The sequence below is a fragment of the Sapajus apella genome, unplaced genomic scaffold (genome assembly GCF_009761245.1).
Source record: "Sapajus apella isolate SASKATOON/1434 unplaced genomic scaffold, GSC_monkey_1.0 scaffold23, whole genome shotgun sequence".
Lineage (NCBI taxonomy): Eukaryota > Metazoa > Chordata > Mammalia > Primates > Cebidae > Sapajus > Sapajus apella.
The window spans coordinates 9,926,987-9,945,652 of NW_022436963.1; the positions used below are offsets into that span (position 1 = coordinate 9,926,987).

At 50.6% G+C, this 18,666-nt stretch overlaps 1 protein-coding gene across 3 annotated transcripts in view; it reads right to left on the bottom strand.

The window, feature by feature from the left end:
• Positions 1-9,458: 9,458 nt before the first annotated feature.
• Positions 9,459-18,666, bottom strand: part of FAM107A (family with sequence similarity 107 member A) — a 50,188-nt gene continuing 40,980 nt past the window's right edge. For all 3 annotated transcript variants that reach the window (XM_032290311.1, XM_032290309.1, XM_032290312.1), the window contains 3 exons: positions 12,461-12,635; positions 10,325-10,481; positions 9,459-9,801 (listed from right to left, as the gene is read on the bottom strand). In XM_032290311.1, coding sequence (XP_032146202.1) covers positions 9,694-9,801; positions 10,325-10,481; positions 12,461-12,635 — 440 coding nt within the window. In that variant the 3' untranslated portion in view covers positions 9,459-9,693. The remainder of the gene's footprint in view (positions 9,802-10,324; positions 10,482-12,460; positions 12,636-18,666) is intronic.

Genomic DNA, 18,666 nt, shown 5'->3' on the forward strand with positions numbered 1-18,666 from the left:
TCTATTCTTTTCTTTTCTTCTCTTTTCTTTTCTTTTCTTTTCTTTTCTTTTCTTTTCTTTTCTTTTTCAGATAGAGTCTCACTCTGTTGCCCAGGCTGGAGTGCAGTGGCGCAATCTCAGCTCACCGCAACCTCCGCCTCCTGGGTTCAGGTGATTCTCCTGCCTTAGCCTCCTGAGTAACTAGGATTACGGGCACCTGCCACCACGCCCAGCTAATTTTTGTATTTTCAGTAGAGACGGGGTTTCACCATGTTGGGCAGGCTGATCTCAGGTGATCCACCTGCCTTGGCCTCCCAAGTGCTGGGATTATAGGTGTGAGCCACCACACCTGGCCAGCCACTGTCTTTTCTAAAAGTCATGAGTGAGACAGGGCTGGGTTCTTCTCCTAGAGGCCTATTCTGCCAGATTGGTAAAGGCGGGCGGCCTGCTGGCAGGGAAGGAGGAAGGGGGAAGGCTGTTTGGCCTCAGCATGCTTGCAGAATATTTCTGGTGACAGATGGGAATGCTTGAGTGTGGGTGCTTTGCAAAACATCCTCCTGCAGCCTCCACCAGCAAGTGCTGCCAGGATAACAAAGCCAGGCAGATGTGGCTTCAGATAAAATGGGGGTAATGACAGTCTTGGGGGATTAAATGAGAGAATTCATATGAAGTGCAGAGCGCAGTTCCTGGTACAGGCACTTGATGTTCAATGATTGCAGCTCTCATTACCCTTGTCACAGATGTTTAAAATGGAAAATGAGGTTCAGCAAGTTGCCCAGGCTTGTGACAAATAAGTGGCAGAGCTGGGGCTTGAATCCAGGTCTGGGGCATAGAATTAGCTCTTTTCCCTCCACCCCGCTACCCCAGCAGGACCAGAGCTGAGCCGCTTACCTGGGATGTCAGCAATATAGAATCCCATGAAGAATGTTCCTGCCTTTCCCATAAAAATGCTGTTTTGAAAACAGAACATTATGTAATTTATGTTCTTTCTCGGGCAGATTTGAGCTCTGATTCCTCTTGGCATTTTATGTTAAAAAGAAGTTTTTCTTTTTTGGCAAGCCTGCATGATTGCTAATAACAGTGTAGCAAAATAATTTTTGCTACAATGAGGAAAAGAATTTGTCCTCAATCATCATGAGTTCTTAGTTGGGATGGACCCCTGTAACAAAAGATGGATTGACGAGAAAAATTTAGCAAGTGTGCGATGCATATCACATGGGAGCAACTTCAATGAAAAGTAATTCAGAGCAGTGGCTTAGAACTCTGGCTTATGTAACAACCTCAGCAAAGAACAATACATTTGTGGAGAAATGACAGGACAAAGGTAAGCAGTTTTAGGTACCCAAAGGCTGGAAACTCGGGAAGGTGACTATATGGGAGGCAACCGCTGGAGTGAGGTTTCCTTACAGAATCCTCTGGTGCCATCTCTGAGCTGGTAAGAGTCTGGAGTTGTTGGCCGGTTGTGGTGGCTCATGCCTGTAATCCCAGCACTTTGAGACGCTGAGGCGGGTGGATCACAAGGTCAGGAGTTCCAGACCAGCTTGGCCAACATATTGAAACCTTATCTACTAAAAATACAAAAATAATTTGCCGGGCATGGTGGCAGGTAGCTGTAATCTCAGCTACTCGGGAGGCTGAGGCAGGAGAATGGCTTGAACCCAGGAGGTGGAGGTTGCAGTGAGCCGAGATCGCGCCACTGCACTCTAGGCTGGGTGACAGAGTGAGACTCCATCTCAATTAAAAAAAAAAAGAGTCTAGAGTTGTCTCCAGTAAAGGTGAATTTATATCCTGTCTTTAGGCAGATAAGGGGGAGGGTGGAGAGAGCTTTTCCTGTGTTTGCTGCTTCTTAATTGCCTTCAACTGAAAAATAATTCGATGTCCAAGAGGATGCTTTGGGGGAACATATCTTTGACAGCCACTGTAGGTTGAGTTCTTACTATATTCCAGGCCGAGTGCTCATTGCTTTACAAACAAAGTCTCATTTAATTCGGAAAGCCCTGTAGAGTAAGTGCTTTGACACCTATTTTACAGTTTAGGAAACCGAAGGACGGTTTTTCCTAAAATTATAGCTAGTAGGTGGTGGAGATGGGATTTGAAGCCAGGTTTTGGAATTTTTCCGGGTTTTGTATTTTTTGGCCATGGGATCTGTGTTTAAATGGAAATACGTTTATCTAAAAACAGATAAACGTCGAGCTGCTCTAATTAAAGTTGAGAAAGTGGTGATGAGGGCAAGGAGATTATAAATGGCTTGGTGTCACCCCTCACTTCCCCCATGAAGCAAATTTGAAAATCACTGAATTGTTCTGCTTTCTATGACTCTTTCTATGTTTCTAGATAAAGATTGGATTTCCTTTTCTGCCTTGCCTTCTGGGAAGCTCAGGCCTTCTTTGTTATACTCAGTCATACTAACTCTCTTCAAATTGGGGTTGTGGGCGAGGCGAGGTGGCTTTCACCTGTGACCCCAGCACTTTGGGAGGCCAAGGTGGGCGGATCACTTAAGGTCACGACTTCAAGACCAGCCTGGCCAAAAGGTGAAACCCTGTCTGTTCTAAAAATACAAAAATTAGCTGGGCATGGTGGCACATGCCTGTAATCCCAGCTACTCAGCAGGCTGAGGCATGAGAATTGCTTGACCTTGGGAGGTGGAGGTTGCAGCTGCATTCCAGACTGGGCAACAGAGTGAGACTCTGTCTCAAAAAAAAACAAAAAAAACACCAAATTGGTGTCCTGGAATAATTTTCTCTTTCCCATCTCCCCATTACAGAGCCCATCTTTCACTCTGTGGTCACCCTTCAGTCAGGAACACCGGGCTGGCACAGTGGCTCATGCCTGTAATCCTAGCACTTTGGGAGGCTGAGGTGGGAGGATCGCTTGAGCCTAGGAGTTCGAGACCAGCCTGGGCAACATCACATGTCTCTCCTGTCTCCACAAAAAAAAAAAAAAAAAAAAAAAAAGAAAAAAAATTAGCTGGGGGTGGTGGTGTGCACCTGTAGTTCCAGCTACTTGGGAGGCTGAGGCAGTGGATTGCTTGAGCCCAGGAGTTGGAGGTTACAGTAAGCCATGATCATTCCACTGCTCTCCAGCCTGGGCAACAAAGTGAGAACTTGTTTAAAAAAAAAAAAGTCAAGAACCCTGAACCAACACTCATAATTTACAGTTGCCCCAGGCTGTGGTTTAGTGATTGAGACTAACACAAGCAACTCACTTGGAGGCAGAGGGCTGGCAGGTGTTTGTGGCGGGGGGAGTCCTTTCAGCGTCCCTGGATATGCCAGGCCTGTGCCCCCACAGCTATCTCCCTCTACGGGGCATGCCTGAGGCTGGCTTTGCAGGAGAGGAGTGAGCATTTTCGGTTGGACAATAAGGTTGAGCTTAGGTGCCCTGATCCCATGGAAGCCCTTCCTTCGAGGAGGGAGCCCTGGCTCACGTAGCTGTTGCCAGGCAACCTGGGAACACTACTGGGGTTCCTCATTGGGTAGTCCTGCCCATCTCTCTATAAGGTCCTTTCTAGGAAGTAGATGAGTACATTTAATGAAAGGGTTAGCTTTGGAAAACAAGCCCAGCCCCATGGCCTCCTCTCTGGATGAGTGCCAGCCAAAAAATCAACTCAAAAAGTCCCTTTGCTGTGGACTGAAGATTTGTTTCCCCTAATTCATATGTTGAACCCTCATCCCCAATGGCATGGTATTTGGAGATGGGGCCTTTGGAGGTAATCAGGGTCAGATGAGGTCATGAGGATGGGGTCTTTATGATGGGATTAGTGTCCTTATAAGACAGACACAAGAGAGCTTGCTGTCTCTTCTGCCTCTCCCCCAGTGTGAGGACGCAGTGAGAAGGTGACCATCTGCAAGCCAGAAAGACAGCTGTCATCAGAAGCCAACCATGAGGGCACCTTGATCTTAGACTTCTAAGCCTCCAGAACTGTGAGAAAATACATTTCTAGCCGGGCGCGGTGGCTCACGCCTGTAATCCTAGCACCTGGGGAGGCCCAAGCAGGTGGATCACCTGAGGTCAGGAGTTTGACACCAACCTGGGCAACATGGAGAAGCCCTGTCTCTACTCAAAATACAAAAATGAGCTGGGCATGGTGACGGGCGCCTGTAATCCTAGCTACTTGGGAGACTGAGGGAGGAGAATGACTTGAACCTGGGAAGCGGAGGTTGTGGTGAGCTGAGATCTTGCTACTGCACTCCAGCCTGGGCAATAGAGCGAGACTTCAAAAAAGAAAAAAGAAAATAGGTTTCTGTTGTTTAAGCCACCTAGTGTATGGGATTCTGTTAAGGCAGCCTGAGCTGACCAGGACATACAGACAGGAGGAGATTAAGGCAATTAGTTCTGTTCTTGTGAGTCCAGCAGGAGGGGGCACTGTAAGGCAAGAATCTAGCAGGGGTGAGGTGGTTGCTTGTTGGTGGGTCTTTGGGGCACTGAAAAATCGCATCGTTAAGTTACTTCTCAGTGATAGGTCCAGGCCTGCAAGGAATGCAAGGAATCCCACCACAGTGGTAGGGCCTGACCTCTTCCTTTTTTGAGGAATCTCACTCTGTCACAGGCTGGAATGCAGTAATGTGCTTTCTGCAAACTCTACCTCCCAGGGTCAAGTAATTGTCCTGTCTCAGCCACCGAGTAGCTGGGACTACAGGTATGTGCCACCACGCCCAACTAATTTTTGTGATTTTAGTAAAGACAGGGTTTCTCCATGTTGGCCGGGCTGGTCTTGAACTCCTGGCCTCAATGATCCGCCCACCTCGGCCTCCCAAAATACTGGGATTACAGGTGTGAGCCACCACGTCTGGCCAATCCTGACCTATTCATTGGCCCCAGAGACTGGCTGAATGTGTGGGTGGAGGCATCTGGGGCATCTGGAGATGTGGTCATAGAAGCAAGTGGACATTCCTCACCCCAGAATGCGGGTAGGTCTGCATTGACCTGAGTCTGTTTTTATAGGCAGAAGCTAAATATTTCAAGCTCAGACAGACAAATGGAAGATAAAGCAGGTCTCTGGATCCCATGGTGCGTGGTCAGGCTGGTGTAGGGTCCTCCCAGGAGCACTTTCCAGGAGCAAGGCCTGGCTGCAGTGGAAAGAATGAAGACTCTGCAGGCAGGTCGCTCTCGGTGCAAATCGCATCTCTCCTGGGGCATTGCCTAATGTCTTCCAGCAAGGCCCTTCACTTACCTGAGCCCAGGTGTCTTCATCTGCAGAGTCGGAGGAAGACACCTGGTTGTCCTGGGTGCTGACATTGCTGGCCCTCTATAAATGCCGTGATCATTACTCACATCCATTCACAGCTTTCTGGGACACCTAACTATTTTCGGGGCACTGGAAAAAGGTGAGCAGAATCAGAGTCCCTCCCTCATAGGATTTGGAGTCAGTGTAACCTCAGGTGTGGTAAGGCTGCCTGCCAAAGCTTCTGCACTCTGAGGACTCCGGTGACACACAGGCTACAGGATCAGGGATGGAGTGTCCCTTCACGGCCTAAGGTCAGCCCTCTATCCTGGGTTTTGTGTTTAGTGCTGGTTTGCCATTGACAGGGGCATTCTGCAAACCCAAACCAGGACCCGTGGTCTGGTGTGTGTGAGAGAGCATGGCGCTGGCAAGAACAGGGGCTGTTGTCCTGGCTCTCTGTTCAGGGGAGGGTCTGTGGTCAAAGCTACTGCAGCAGCCTTTTGCTTCTCCACGGTCTCCAGGCTTGGGTGACGGCTTCATCATCAGCCTTCGGGGAAGAGCTGACTGTCTAGACACCCCTGTGGTGTACAGGAGCCACGCAGCTCTGATGTGGGTCCTCCTGGCACCATGCCAGTGAGGCCAGGCCCAGGTGTATTGATGAACGCCCAAGAGGGTAGAGGAGGGTTTCCAACCAAATAAACACCTGTAGGTCAGGGTGGAGACTGTGGAGGAAGGAGGCAGGTGGGGCCTTTTCTGGTTGTTATGGGCTGGGCCTGGGAAGAGGCTAGGTATATTGCAGAGGGAGAAGGGGCTTCTCATTCATTCATTCAACAAATACTTTGTGAGCACGTTCTCTGGGCCCTGTGCACTAGGGATTCAGCAGTAAACGAGAGAAACAAGAATCTCCGCCCTCATGGAGCTGACATTATCATTAGGAGGGACACATGAGACAAATTAGTAAAATATAGGTTATGTTCAATGGTGATAAATGCTAAGGAGGAAAAAGAAGGCAAGACAGACAGAGGAAGGCTGGAGAAGTTGAGATTTTAGATGGGGTGGCTAAAAGGGACCTCATTTAGAAGGAGCATGATGAAAGTCCTGAAGAAAGTGAGAGGGTGGGCCGGGCGGTTCTTGGAGGGAAGGATACTCCCGGCTGGGGAAGAGCAGGTGGGAAGGCATGGAGATGGGGCGTGCCTGGAGAGGGCAGGAGGCCAGGCTGACTGGGGCTGTGTGAGCGAGGGGGAGAGCGCAGGAAGGAGGTCAGAGGCTAAGAGGGAACTGGACTCGCAGGCCCACCTGGAAGGCAGGAGACTCCACTGGGAGCCAGGGAGGGCTCCATGCAGAGTCAAGTTCTGCCTTAGTCTGGAACAGGATGATTTTGGCTCCTCTGTTGAGATCAGGCTGTAGGGACAAGGCCAGTAGGGGAGACCAGCTGGGAGAGGCCACTGCAGTCATCAGGATGAGGGGTAGGCCCTGCATCTTTGTTCTCCACTGTGCCCCAGCCCGTGGCATTCTTCCTGGCACAGAGCAGGCACTCGACAAATATTTGTTGAATGATGTGTGCATTAGTGATGTTCGAGTACCAGTTTTCAGACTCAGGCCAGGCAGGCTCTATGGGGAAGGTGGAGAAAAACAGATCCCATGCACTGCAATTGGGGATCCTGATCCAATAGGCTTCTGATAGGAAAGTTGAATCTGGAGTTTTAGCCCAGCCTGCAGGTAATTTTGGACAGGCAGGGACTGGCCTTCTGTGTCAGTTAGGGATAATTTTGGTTGCAAGTAACAGAGACTGACCGACAATGGTTTAAACAAAGAGGGATTTATTTTATTTACAAGATGAGAAGGATGGCTGCTGGCATTGGCTTGGTAAAATAGTGATAGGGTCAATGACTGTGATTCTCTTGGCGTTTTTCTCATGGTAGCAAGGTGGCTGCTGTGGCTCCAGGCATTACACCCTCAATCAAGGCAGGAAGAAGAGGGCCAGGGAGGTATTAGCCATGCCTATGTCTTTTATTAGAAAAGCATAAGCTTTCCCAGAAGACCCTTCCTCTTCCATTTCATTGACCATAGCTGATCACAGTCATCCTAAGCTGCAATGGAGACTGGAACAGTGAGAATCTGGATTTACAGCCTCCACAGCTGGAGCGGCTGGAGAGATGGAGTTGGGAATCGAGGGTGTCTGCACGGCTGCCCTGGAGGGCGTGTCGCTTGAGGTCCCATCTACTTCTGGGGCTTCATGGAATGATTTGTTGCCTCCAAGGAGCACTTCTGGAGACCACTGGGTGAAGCCCCAGGCATTCCCTTGGAGAGCCCTCGTCCATCTGGGAACCTCTGTCTTGCTTCTTTTCACATGTCTGAACAACACATGGACCCGGAAGCTGCTTCTTTGGGGAAGTGGTGATCTTCATTTTAGGGATTGTGCATTTTCAGCGTAACCCTCACCTGGCAGGCGTTAAACAGCGTAACCACATTCTCAGCACGCCAGTCACGTTCAGGAGCCTCTCGGAGCTTGACTGGTACACACATACAGGCGGAATCTCTGCGTGTACAGCCCTGTGCTGGCAGCACACACGGGAAAAGCCTGACTTTGGTCCCCTTCAAATCGCCCAGCTATGGGTAAGACCAGGACAATCCCTTTCCTCCTGACAGTCCCACGTTTGCCTCCAGGAATCGAAGCGCATGCCTGTGGCTGCTCTTTGTGGCAGTTTTTGGGGAGTGAAAGGAGATGCTCTCCCAGCACTGCTCTGTCACCTCAGATGAGGGGTTTACGAAGCCAGAGGCAGGGATTTCAGGGGAAAAGAAACAGGCCTGGCTCATTCCCTAAATCTTCAAAAATGGGATAACAGCAAAAGGTTAAAATATGTGGGTATCCACAGGAAAGGCCTTCTGAAGAAGAAAAATGGATGATTCCATTGGAGTTGGCTCAGGTAGGGGTTGGGAGACTCAAAGGGGCCAGCCCATAAAGGTAGCAGTGCGGTCTTTAAACCACTGTTTCTATTCCAGAAGCCTATTGGAAATTATTGTATATTTGCTTTCCATAAGACTGTAGGAAAATGTTTTAAAAAAATCTTTTTCTTTTTTTTTTTTTTTTTTTTTGGCTAGAATTGCATCATAACAGTGTGGTCACACTGGTAAGAAATGCAGATTGGCAATCACGTACATCTCTGATTAAAACAACACTTGCATAACCAACACAATTTGCTAGGCCAAAGTCTTCATGGGGAATCCCTGGGGTGGGAGTCTGGGTGGGGTGGATAATGAAGAATCCCTGGGTTACAGAGGTGAGGTGGGGCCAGGTGTGTTTGAGAGGTGGGAATTCCTGGGGCATCAGTCCACGGGAGGTGTGGGGCAGCGATGGCTTCAGGGGTGATGTTTATTTATTTGTATTTTTTATGATTTTGAGACAGAGTCTCCCTCTGTCGTTCAGGCTGGAGTGCAGTGGCACACTCTCGGCTCACGGCAACCTCCATCTCCCAGGTTCAAGCGATTCTCCTGCGTCAGCCTCCAGAGTAGCTGGGATTACAGGCGCCCACCACCACACCCAGCTAATTTCTGCATTTTTATTAGAGATGAGGTTTCACCATCTTGGCCAGGCTGGTCTCAAACTCCTGACCTCAGGTGATCTGCCCACCTCGGCCTCCCAAAGTGCTGGGATTACAGGCATGAGCCACCATGCCTGGCCGATATTTCTAATATACACCAGCCCTGGGCACTCTGGCCTTGCTGCTCACAGCAGGGTCCTCACACCAGCAGCCTCCACCTCACCTGGGAGCTTGTTAGAAATGCAGGATCTCAGCCCTCACCCCAGATCTACTGAATTAGAAGCTGTATTTTAAGAAGACCCCCAGTGATTTTGTGCACTATCAAATTTGTGAAGCAGACCTCTAGGTGCAGGAAGGCGGCCACCCTGGCTGGGTGTGGTTAGAAGGGCTGGACTGGGCACTGTGCGGAGGGGATGATGAATGTATGGGTGAGGGAAGACCCTAAACAGCCGTCTGTGTTCGCCCCCTCCCACGTGGCCGGGATGCCTGCAACAAGGCCACCTGCCGTCTGCCCTGCCCTTCCTCCCCTCAGTGGCTTTGGGGTGCCTTGAAGCTAAGCTCTGCTGGCTGCAGGTAAAACTACAGGTGGGGGAGTTCTCTGAGACCTAGGAGCTGGGGTGCACGGAGAAGCGGGGCCCCAGGGAGCCTCAGAGATTCCCGGTGGGAAGGCCTGGGCAGAAGAGAAGTCTTGCCAAGCCAGAGGGCTGCCTCTTCCTCCTCAATTCTGCCAGAAAAGCCTCCCGTGTAGGGCTCCGAATCCCCTGCAGGGAGGGGCGCAGGTTTCCCTCTTGGAGCAGGAGGGCTTGGGTGCTTGGAAGGAAAAGCCTGGGAGCTTAGGGCCCCCGGCCTCCCAGGGAAAGCCAGGTCCTCTGGGGCGACACATTTCTACAGAAGCAGGTGGAAACATCACAGACGTCCCAAGGCCTGGGGCCCAGGGCTGCCAGGTGCAGAAGGGCTGGAGGAGGGTGTCCAGGCTGGGGTGCGTGGTGGCCCGAGCCCTAGCAGCCGGCCCTACAGCGCCCTCTCTTCGCTGGTCAGCGTGGCGATTCTCCGCAGGTTCTCCCTGACTTTAATAAACTCCGGGGCGTGATCTTCTTCCTTCTCCGGTGGTTTTTCCAGCTGAAGGAGGGAGAAGCAGAGGAGTGAGGTGGGTGGGGCTACGGGGATTCCTACTCTGAAAACCCACGGAGTTGGGACCGAGGGCCCACACAGTGGGGGAACAGAACCAGCCTGGGGATGGGCTTTGCTGCCAGCCTGGTAGCTGGGGCACAGAGCATCAGACTGCGTTCTCCTTGTGAAGTCGGGTTCTATCACTCACCTCCTCTGGGCCTCAGGTTCCCCATCTCTAAAGTGGGAATGACACCTGGCTCACCAGACAGTTATGAGAATGAAATCAGAATCAGCATGCAGGACACTGGGCCACTGAGGAAGCTGAGGTTCAGAGAGGGGAAGCCACTTGCCCTAAGGGCCGAGCAAAGCAAATGGCAGAGGGAGGACTCAGGCCGGGGGTGGACTCATAGTCCAGTGCTCTGTCTGCTGACCCTCTTCCCTCTCACTGGCTGTGGCCACAGCAGAGCTCCTCCCTGGGCCAGGGGATCGCCCTGGAGGATGCGTGGTCCGCTGCTGGGTGCCCGTCACCCACCTGGTTCAGCCTCTGCTGCCGTCTCAGCAACTCCTGCTCAAGGGGACACTGCAGTCGCTTGGCCTCCAGCTCCTCCTTCTTCTTCTTGAGGAGCTGGTTCCGCCGTCGGTGCTCCAGGACGCGCTGCAGCTCTGGCTTGCTGTCCACGCCGAGGCCCCTGGAGTGGGGAGGGAGGAGCCGTCAGGAGACCATCACCTTCCTGCCTCCCCCAGCCTCAGGGCTTCATCCTGCCGTGACACCACCCTCCACTATTACCTTGTGCAATCCTCCCTGTAGCCTTGGAGGTGGACCCATTACTGTCCCATTTTACAGAGACGAAAACTGAGACCTCTAGAGCTGAAGATACCAGTCCAAGTCACAGCTACAGATGGGCCAAATGAGGATTTGAACCCTGGCCTGTCTGACTGCAGGGACCAGGTTTTATGTTATTTCTGGTTATTTTTCTCAGGATATGTTTCTAAAGGTAGAATTGCTGGGCCAGGCTCCTTTAAAAGATTTTAGGTACACAGATCTCCCTGTGCCTGAGAAACGTTATCCAGTGTATCCTCCTGTGAACGGTGGACGGGAGCATCTGTTTCTCCCCACCGTCACCAGCCAATCTTTTTATATTCGAGAATCTGGTAGGCATGGAATAATACCTGGTTTTCATTTGTTTCTTTATTAGTCACATGGGACAACATTTGATATGTTTACCAGCCATTTGCATTTCTTCTTTTGTGAATAAACTGTATTATTATTATTATTTTTACAGACAAGCACTCGCTCTGTTGCCCAGACTGGAGTGCAGTGGCACAATCATAGCTCACTGCAGCCTTGAACTCCTGGGATCAAGTGATCCTCCTGCCTCGGCCTCCCAAAGTGTGGGGATCACAGGTGTGAGCCACCACGTCTCACTGTACCGTATTACTTTTGATTCGTCTTTCTTTGTGGGTTTTAAGAGATCTGAATATATTCATTTTTTTTTCTGTATATGCAAATACTTTCTCTGGTTTATCTTTAAACTTTTATTTTTGATTGTGGTGATGTTTTTTGATATTAAAGGGATGAGCCTAAAAGCTATTCAGAGAGAATGCTTATATTATAATACTAATTGAAAACAAAAACAAAAGCCCCTCAGTGTACAAAGTAACTGCGAGGATGTCGGTCGCAGCTGAAAACAGGAATGGCAATCACAACCGGCTCTAATACCAGAGACAGCCAGCAGAGGGAGCTCTGAAAGCACTGCTGGGTTCAGGCTGTTACTGGTGAGCCGGAGTATTTCCCGGTCCTCCGGAGGTGAGGGGCTCAGCCTTCCTCTCCTCCAAGTCACGTCCCATCAATTGCCCCATCCCAGCCCTGCCACCTCCCAGATGCCCCTCTGGCCTGTCTCTGTCAATGCTCACCACAGACTGCCCCGGAAGAGCCAGCCACCATCCTGGGCCTCGGCAATATTCCTGCCCGCTTCGGTACTGTGAGCTCCCCCATCCCTACACCTCACCAGGAGGGCCCTTCTGAAGCGCGATCAGACCTGTGCCCCCGCTGTAGACCCTTCCTCAGTCCATCCTCTGCCCTGGCCGGTACCGCACAATCAATGCCCGAGGCACAGTGAGCAGTTCCTGTTTCCTGCTCATTTGCATATGCAGTTCCCTCTGCCACACAACACCTACCTCTTGGCCTGGCTGACTCCAATCCCCCTTCAGGTCATAGCTGAAGCAGCACCGCTCCTGTGAAGTCATTTTAGACCCCTCTCGGGTTCCTCCTCTGGGGTCTCAGGCCAATGTACCCATCCTAATGCCTGGCTGTGCACCTGTCCCCGTCTGTTAGGACAGGAACTGGGTCCCATTCATTCTTGCACCCCCAGGTCTAGACTCAGCGCCCAACACATAGTATGTACTCAGTAAATGTATCTGGAGTGTGGGCGTGAAACGGGTGGCTGGGCAAGAGAACAGGGCTTTTTGGGTCCCTCTGGTTCCCAAGGGCCCGCTGGGGATGGGGCCGTTGCAGGTTTTGCTGGTGATCATGTAGGGCACACCCAGCTCTCCTCAGTCTCCAGAAGCCCCAGGATGAGAGCCAGCCCTACTTTCCTCCAGGGGCATCTCCCTAAGTCCCACAGGACCAGGTGCTTGCCTCTCCGGGGCCATAGGGCCTCATCCCCACCTTCTGTGATTCATGAGCAGCTCCCGGTGCAGCTCCTGGTGGCTCCGAGAGGCCTTCACGGGGTTCAGCAGCTTCTTGGGCTTGATGAGCTCTGGGTTCCACTCTCTGTATTCCGGCCGGGCCATCAGTCCCCCGATGTCTGCCCGCTCCCTCTGGATCTCCGAGTACATGGAGGCTGTAGAGATGGACAGAGGAGTTGCTCGGAGCTGAGCCTCTCATCCCACCCTGCCCTGTGGGGCACAGTTGAAGGGCAAGGTTTTCATGTCAGATGGATCTTCGCCACCTGCTACTGCGCACACCTGGGCAAGCTACCTGACCTTCTGAGCCTTAGTTTCTTCACTTATAAAAATGGAAACCATGACTGAATGCAATGCCCAGCGCTGTCAGAGTTGGAGTGCTTGATGTGTCTGGAGTATGGAAGTCAAGTGATAATGGGCCTCAAGGTACGGGCTGACACACGCAAACTTTTGGCCTGACTTTGCAAACCACAGTTTTTACCCACTATACATGGAATTATGTTTGAGTTTCTGTTTTTCAATGAACTTTAACAGAAAAGGAGAAATATATTTAAAAAGACTCATGTATTTGTAAAAACAATTTGGATGAATTCAGTGATAAAAAGAAAGCATTACCCTTTATTGTCTGACTCTCTAGCACAGTTCCAAATTCTCTTGCGGAACTGTTCAGCTTTTCATTCTTCACATCAAAGAGGAGAGGATGAAATTCAGAGAATGCTGTTCCTAATAGCAAAGGCATAGTTGTCAAACGTCTGGCCACTCAATGGCCCCACTTCCACCACAGCAGTTTCAAATCTGTCAGTTTACTTAAAATTCAGACACAACGGCTCCCTCTTCTGCAAACTGGCTCCTTATCCTTGAAATGCCCAAGACCAGGTAGAGAGAGAGAGAGAGAGAGAGAGAGACACAGACACACACACACACACACACACACACACACACACACACACACACACACAGAGAGAAAGAGACTGATTTAAAAAAAAAAAAAAGGCCTCAAAGGTATAGACACTGCCTGGCCATGAGCTGCTTATAGTGATTTTAGTGAAAATGTGGACATTAGCTCTGCCCTCTTCATGAGTCTGGCTTTGCAGAGGTTGAGCCCCTATCATATGCCAGTTCCTGACAGCTGGCAGTGTCTGGTCTGGAATGCAGTAGGTGATCAATACACATTTGTTGGTAACTTTCTTCACACAACTTTCACACAATTTTCTTCAATACAACTTTCGAAGTGTTCTTTGGTCTTGGGAAACCAGTGCCCTGCGGCATGTGGTTTTCATGTGACCACTGGGAATGTGTGTCCCCACTTGGAACACCAGGCATCGGCCCCCTCTCGAGGGCCACCATGTTACCTGTGGACAGACATTTCCGCCCCCACACTAGGAAGGGGGTGAGAACCATTCCCTACCCGAATGCAGTTTTGAGGATGAACGGGGATGTGTGAAAACCTGGAAGCAGCAAACAGCTTGTTGGGGTCGGGAAATACAAAGGAGGGGTTTGGTGGGGTGCACATTGCAAGGTGACAGGTTGGGAATGTAGGCGTCAAATGGGAGATTGTACTTTGCAATGGTGGCCACCAGATCCATGTTTGGCTTTTCTATGATGACCCCTGGCAGGCTGCTGTTAGGAGGAGCAAGTAAGACCACATATGTAAAGGTGCTGTGTAACCTGGAGAAAGAGGTGGTTATTATAAGGTATTTTGGATGTAGCCAGATGAAGTGTCAGAGCACAGACATGTCAATTCACATTCTCAGGACCGTTTCTAAAATGAGAATTCTAATTAACTTTTTTCTCATCTTTTTCATGTGGCTGTTTGCTTTCAGGTTATATCCTTCCTAATTTTTTGGTCCTTAAAAGGTGATCAGTATTTATAGTTACTTTAAAATGAGCACTTGATATTTTCTTGTCCGTGGGATCAAGCTCTCTGGGTGCCAGTGTATTAGGACGCCTGGATTCAGATTGGAGCTTTGGGATCTTCCCTCTTTTGCTGCCTACTCCTGTTGTCAAGTGTCGCCCATCCTTTGACTGAGTAATTCTCAGCTGTGCTCCTTCCTTCCCGTGACCTCGGCTCTCCTATTCAGCTCACGCCGCACTTTGATAACTACCTTGGCTCCCTGGCTGTTCACCTGCTCTTAGTCCCTCTGTGCCCCCTAAATCTTCCAGAGCTGCTCGCTTTTCATCAGCCACTCATTCTTAAAAGAACTCACTGTCTGTCGCCAAAGCGATAAGGCAGGAAATAGAATAAGTTGGATAACTTTAGAAAAGGAGAAGGCAGCCTTAATATTTGCATGGATATAGCGATATACCCAGAATTCCCAAAAGGATGAACAGAAAAGCATTTGGAATTGAGCACGCTCGACGATTGTGGCCAGATACAAATTAAGTACACAACATCAAGAGCTCCTGCGTAATGGGAATGACCACTGAGAAAGTGCATAATTTAATAAAAATAGTCATGCATTCCACAAGTGTTCATGTTCCTGTGATTTTCCTGGCACTGTGGTAGACACTGGACACATAGAGGAGAACTGAACAAGTGAGGTCCCGGCGCTCACAGAACCCACACTCTGCTAGGGAGGCCCACAGTCAGCGCACACACAAGCCAATGAAAACAGAAGACCACAAACGGCTCCAGGCTCCCGTGGGGACTAAGGAGGGGCCCGCTGTCAGCCAGGTGCGGGGAGGGCCTCTCTGAGGAGGTGACTTGACGATCTGACAGTTAAGATGAGGAGGGAGGCCGTTTGGGGCCTAGGGAACAGCATGTGTGACTCATGTACCTTGAACAAGCTGGGTCTGTTTGGGGAACAAAAAGACACAGTGTGCTGGAGTGGTGTGAGCTGAGTGACGGGGAGGCGTCTGGAGTGAGGGTGGACGAGTGGGTTCAAGTCGGGGAAAGGTGTGCCTGATTCACTTTTAAAAAGGTCATTCTGGCTGCCTGTGTGGGGAAACTGTCAGAGGCCTTGGGATGTTTTATGACTTTGGTTTCCTTCACTTCCAGTGGGTGGTCTCTCTCTCCTGTTAAATTCCAGGGAAAAAATCTCTGATTGGCCTGGCTGAGCCCTTCACCCCATACCTCAGTTGCCAGCCAGCCAGTGGGTTGGCTGCCCCAGGGCCACGCAGTGGGGCTCTGTCACATAGGGTCGTCCTTGAAAGAGGGGCCCTGTTTGGTTTGACCTGTTGTCACTGTCTTGAAATTCCAAATGCAATCTGAACAAGTGACCCTCCTTTTTTATCTTGCACTGGGCCCTGTCAATTATGAAGCCAGCTCTGGCTCAATGGTTTGCTCCAGGCCTTTTTTTTAAAAAAAAATTAATTAAATTAGCAGTGAGCTGTGGATGACAGTGTTTCCCTGAGGCCAGGCTGGTGTGGTGGGTGAGGCGTGAACCCTGAAGGATGTGGCTGGTGCCTTAGCTCAGAGCTGCAGGAGAAAAACCATTGCCTTTGCCACTCAGGGTGCTGAGCCCCAGCAAACAACCCCTGTGAGATCCATGTATGCACCTACGAGGGGTGGGGTGGGGAGGGCTTCTGGGGCCCCCCAGGACTTAGAAAGCTGAGCCAGCCTTCCTGTTAGTTTATTCAACCGAGGCCTCTGGGAGAAGAACCTCACACAGGTCTTGTTATAAAAGAGAGCACTCAACAAAGCACAGGTGTGAGGCCAAGAAAATCCAGGCTGTCTTGGGCGGTCAGCTGGGCCTCCTAAGGCAGAGGTCTGGGGTTGTTCCCAAGGCTGCTGGGCATCCCAAGAGATCCAAGACTCTGGGCTCCATCAGGGGAGTGGCCATGGAGGGCCAAGAGGGGAAGTGGGCATGAGACAGGTCCTCTCTGGAAAGAAAAAGGTGAACACCCAGGAAAAGAGCTGGCAGGGAGAGGGAGGAGCAGGCCAATCAGGAAGGAGAAAGGTAAGTGGCTCGTTCGTATTCTTCATGGCTGTTAAAGAAATGCAGGAGGAGGCAGATGGATAAGGAGGCTGGAGCCATTCAGACCTGGATTTGAATGTCAGCTCTGTCCCTGCCTCCCTACCCTCTGGAGCTGGAGCCTGGAAACTACAGCCTTTAGACCAAATCCCACAGCCCTGAGACACACCATGCCCACTTATTCTCTATCGGGGTTTCCCAGTGAACAGCAGAGTTGAGATGGGACAGCTGCTTTTGAGCTGGTGTTTCCTCCTCTGCAAAATGGGCATTACTGTAGAATCCTCCTCTATGAAGTTGTGGCATCATAAATGAGGTGATACTTGCAAGGTACTTGGCCAATGCCTAGGGCAGAGCTGAGCGCTTGGTGCTGGCTACTGGGGCTGCCACATACAGCAGGCCGGTTGTGCACATCACAACACCAAGTCCTCAGCTCCCACAGATTAAACTGGGAATGGTGCCCCTGGCATGGCAGTGTGACCACCCTGTCAGCTGCTATTAACAATCACTATTAACAAATCCCATTCCTAGTCCTAGAGGGAGCCTTTTCATCCTCAGAAACCGCACTGCTTAAATCAGTGGATCTCAGCTTGGCTGCCTATTAGCATCACCACAGGAAGTTTCAAAAATTCCAAGGCCTGAGTCCCACCACAGGGATTCTGATTTAACTGGCTTGGGGACACTGCTTGGCCTTGGGGATTTTTTAAAGCTCCCTAGGTGATTCCTAGAGTCAGCCAACTTTGTAAACCATGGAGTTAAAAAAAACAAACCCAAAACACAAACTTCTTTGCCTCAGCCTTGAGTGATCTCAGCTGACTGTAGCTGGCCTGGTTATTATGAGCAGATCTGATTAAGGTCATAGTTCTTAGCGGCTTTGTGACCTTGGGCAGGCCTTTAACCTCTGGGATGCTCCTCTGTGGAACTGTGATGCTGTGAAGATTGGATGAGCTCAAGTGCTGGGCATGGGGTGGAGGCCACCAGGAGGTGAGACCTAGATTGAGTGTCTTGCATGACTATAGGAGGGGCAAATAATTCTCACTTAATATGCAGACTATGAGCCTGACGTTGTTTTTCCTGGGGTGGGGATAATAGGAAGTCCGAGGAGAAATTGGGAGGCCCTTGCTTGGTTCCTCCCTGGTTTCTCTGTGACCCAAGAGGCCCCACAGCTCCTTGCCAGCAGCTCCACAGGATGTTGGCCCCATACCCAGCAAGGCTCAGCTGGGATCGCTGCTGCTCCCAGGGTGAGCTCTCCAGGCCACTGGGGCATGCATGGCTAATGCAGGGTGGCAGCTTCGAAACCGAACACTGGCGCCCCCATCCACAGGAGAGAGTAAGGGGAGACAGAATGGGAGCTGCACTGATGGAGTCTTGGGGCCCTGTTTATCTTAACAACAGCCGTGGGACCCCAGGCTGTCTAAGGCCTTAATGTCCCTTCCACTTGCCTCTCCCCTGTCCTGGTAGTTCTGTTTCTGTCTTTGATGGCATCAGTTGTAACAAATGACACAGGAACCAGTAAAGCAATGGTTAAAGCAGATGGTTTAGTGGAGACAGACTGCGTTTGATTCATGATGGCAATCTTTCCCAGCTGTGTTACCTTGGCCAAGTAGCTTAACCCCTCTGAGCCTCTATACAGCAAGGATAACAGCCTATTCATGGGCAGTTTGGAAGATCAAGTGATATAATGTGCACGATGGCTTAGCCCAGCGCCTGGCAGTGATGCCCACTGAAGACAAACCATGGTACTTCTGTCCTGAAGAAACCTTGTGGCCACCAGTCCAGATTTGATGTGGATCTCAAAATCACCCTCAGAGGCAGCCAGTGGTACCCCGTTTTGTAGATGAGAAAACCAAGGCTCAGAGAGGCCAAGTTACTTGTCTCAAGGCACACAGAGAGTAAGCAGCAAAGCCAGGACCTTTGGATTCCAAATTCAGTGCTCTTTCTGCCGCTCTACTGTCTTCAAGGTGCAAAATGTCTTTTAGTTGACAAAGCAGGGTTATGTCCTTTTCTCTCTCTGGATAGGGGAGAGAGAAACCCCAATGAAGAGGCTGTGTGAGCCCATTTTATAGATGAGAACATGGAGGCCTTCTAACTTGAGGACTCCTAGCCTATGCGAAATACAAACTCTCACTGGGGAACCCCAGCCTGGCCCTAGCAGCTTTGGGCTTAAGCTAGAATCCACAGGCCTATCTGGCCTCAGGCTGCTCTCTGTTTAGGAGAGGACCAGCTGGTGGCCTTCCGTCTTCTGCCCCCACTTCCTGCTTCCTCATTACTGTTCAAG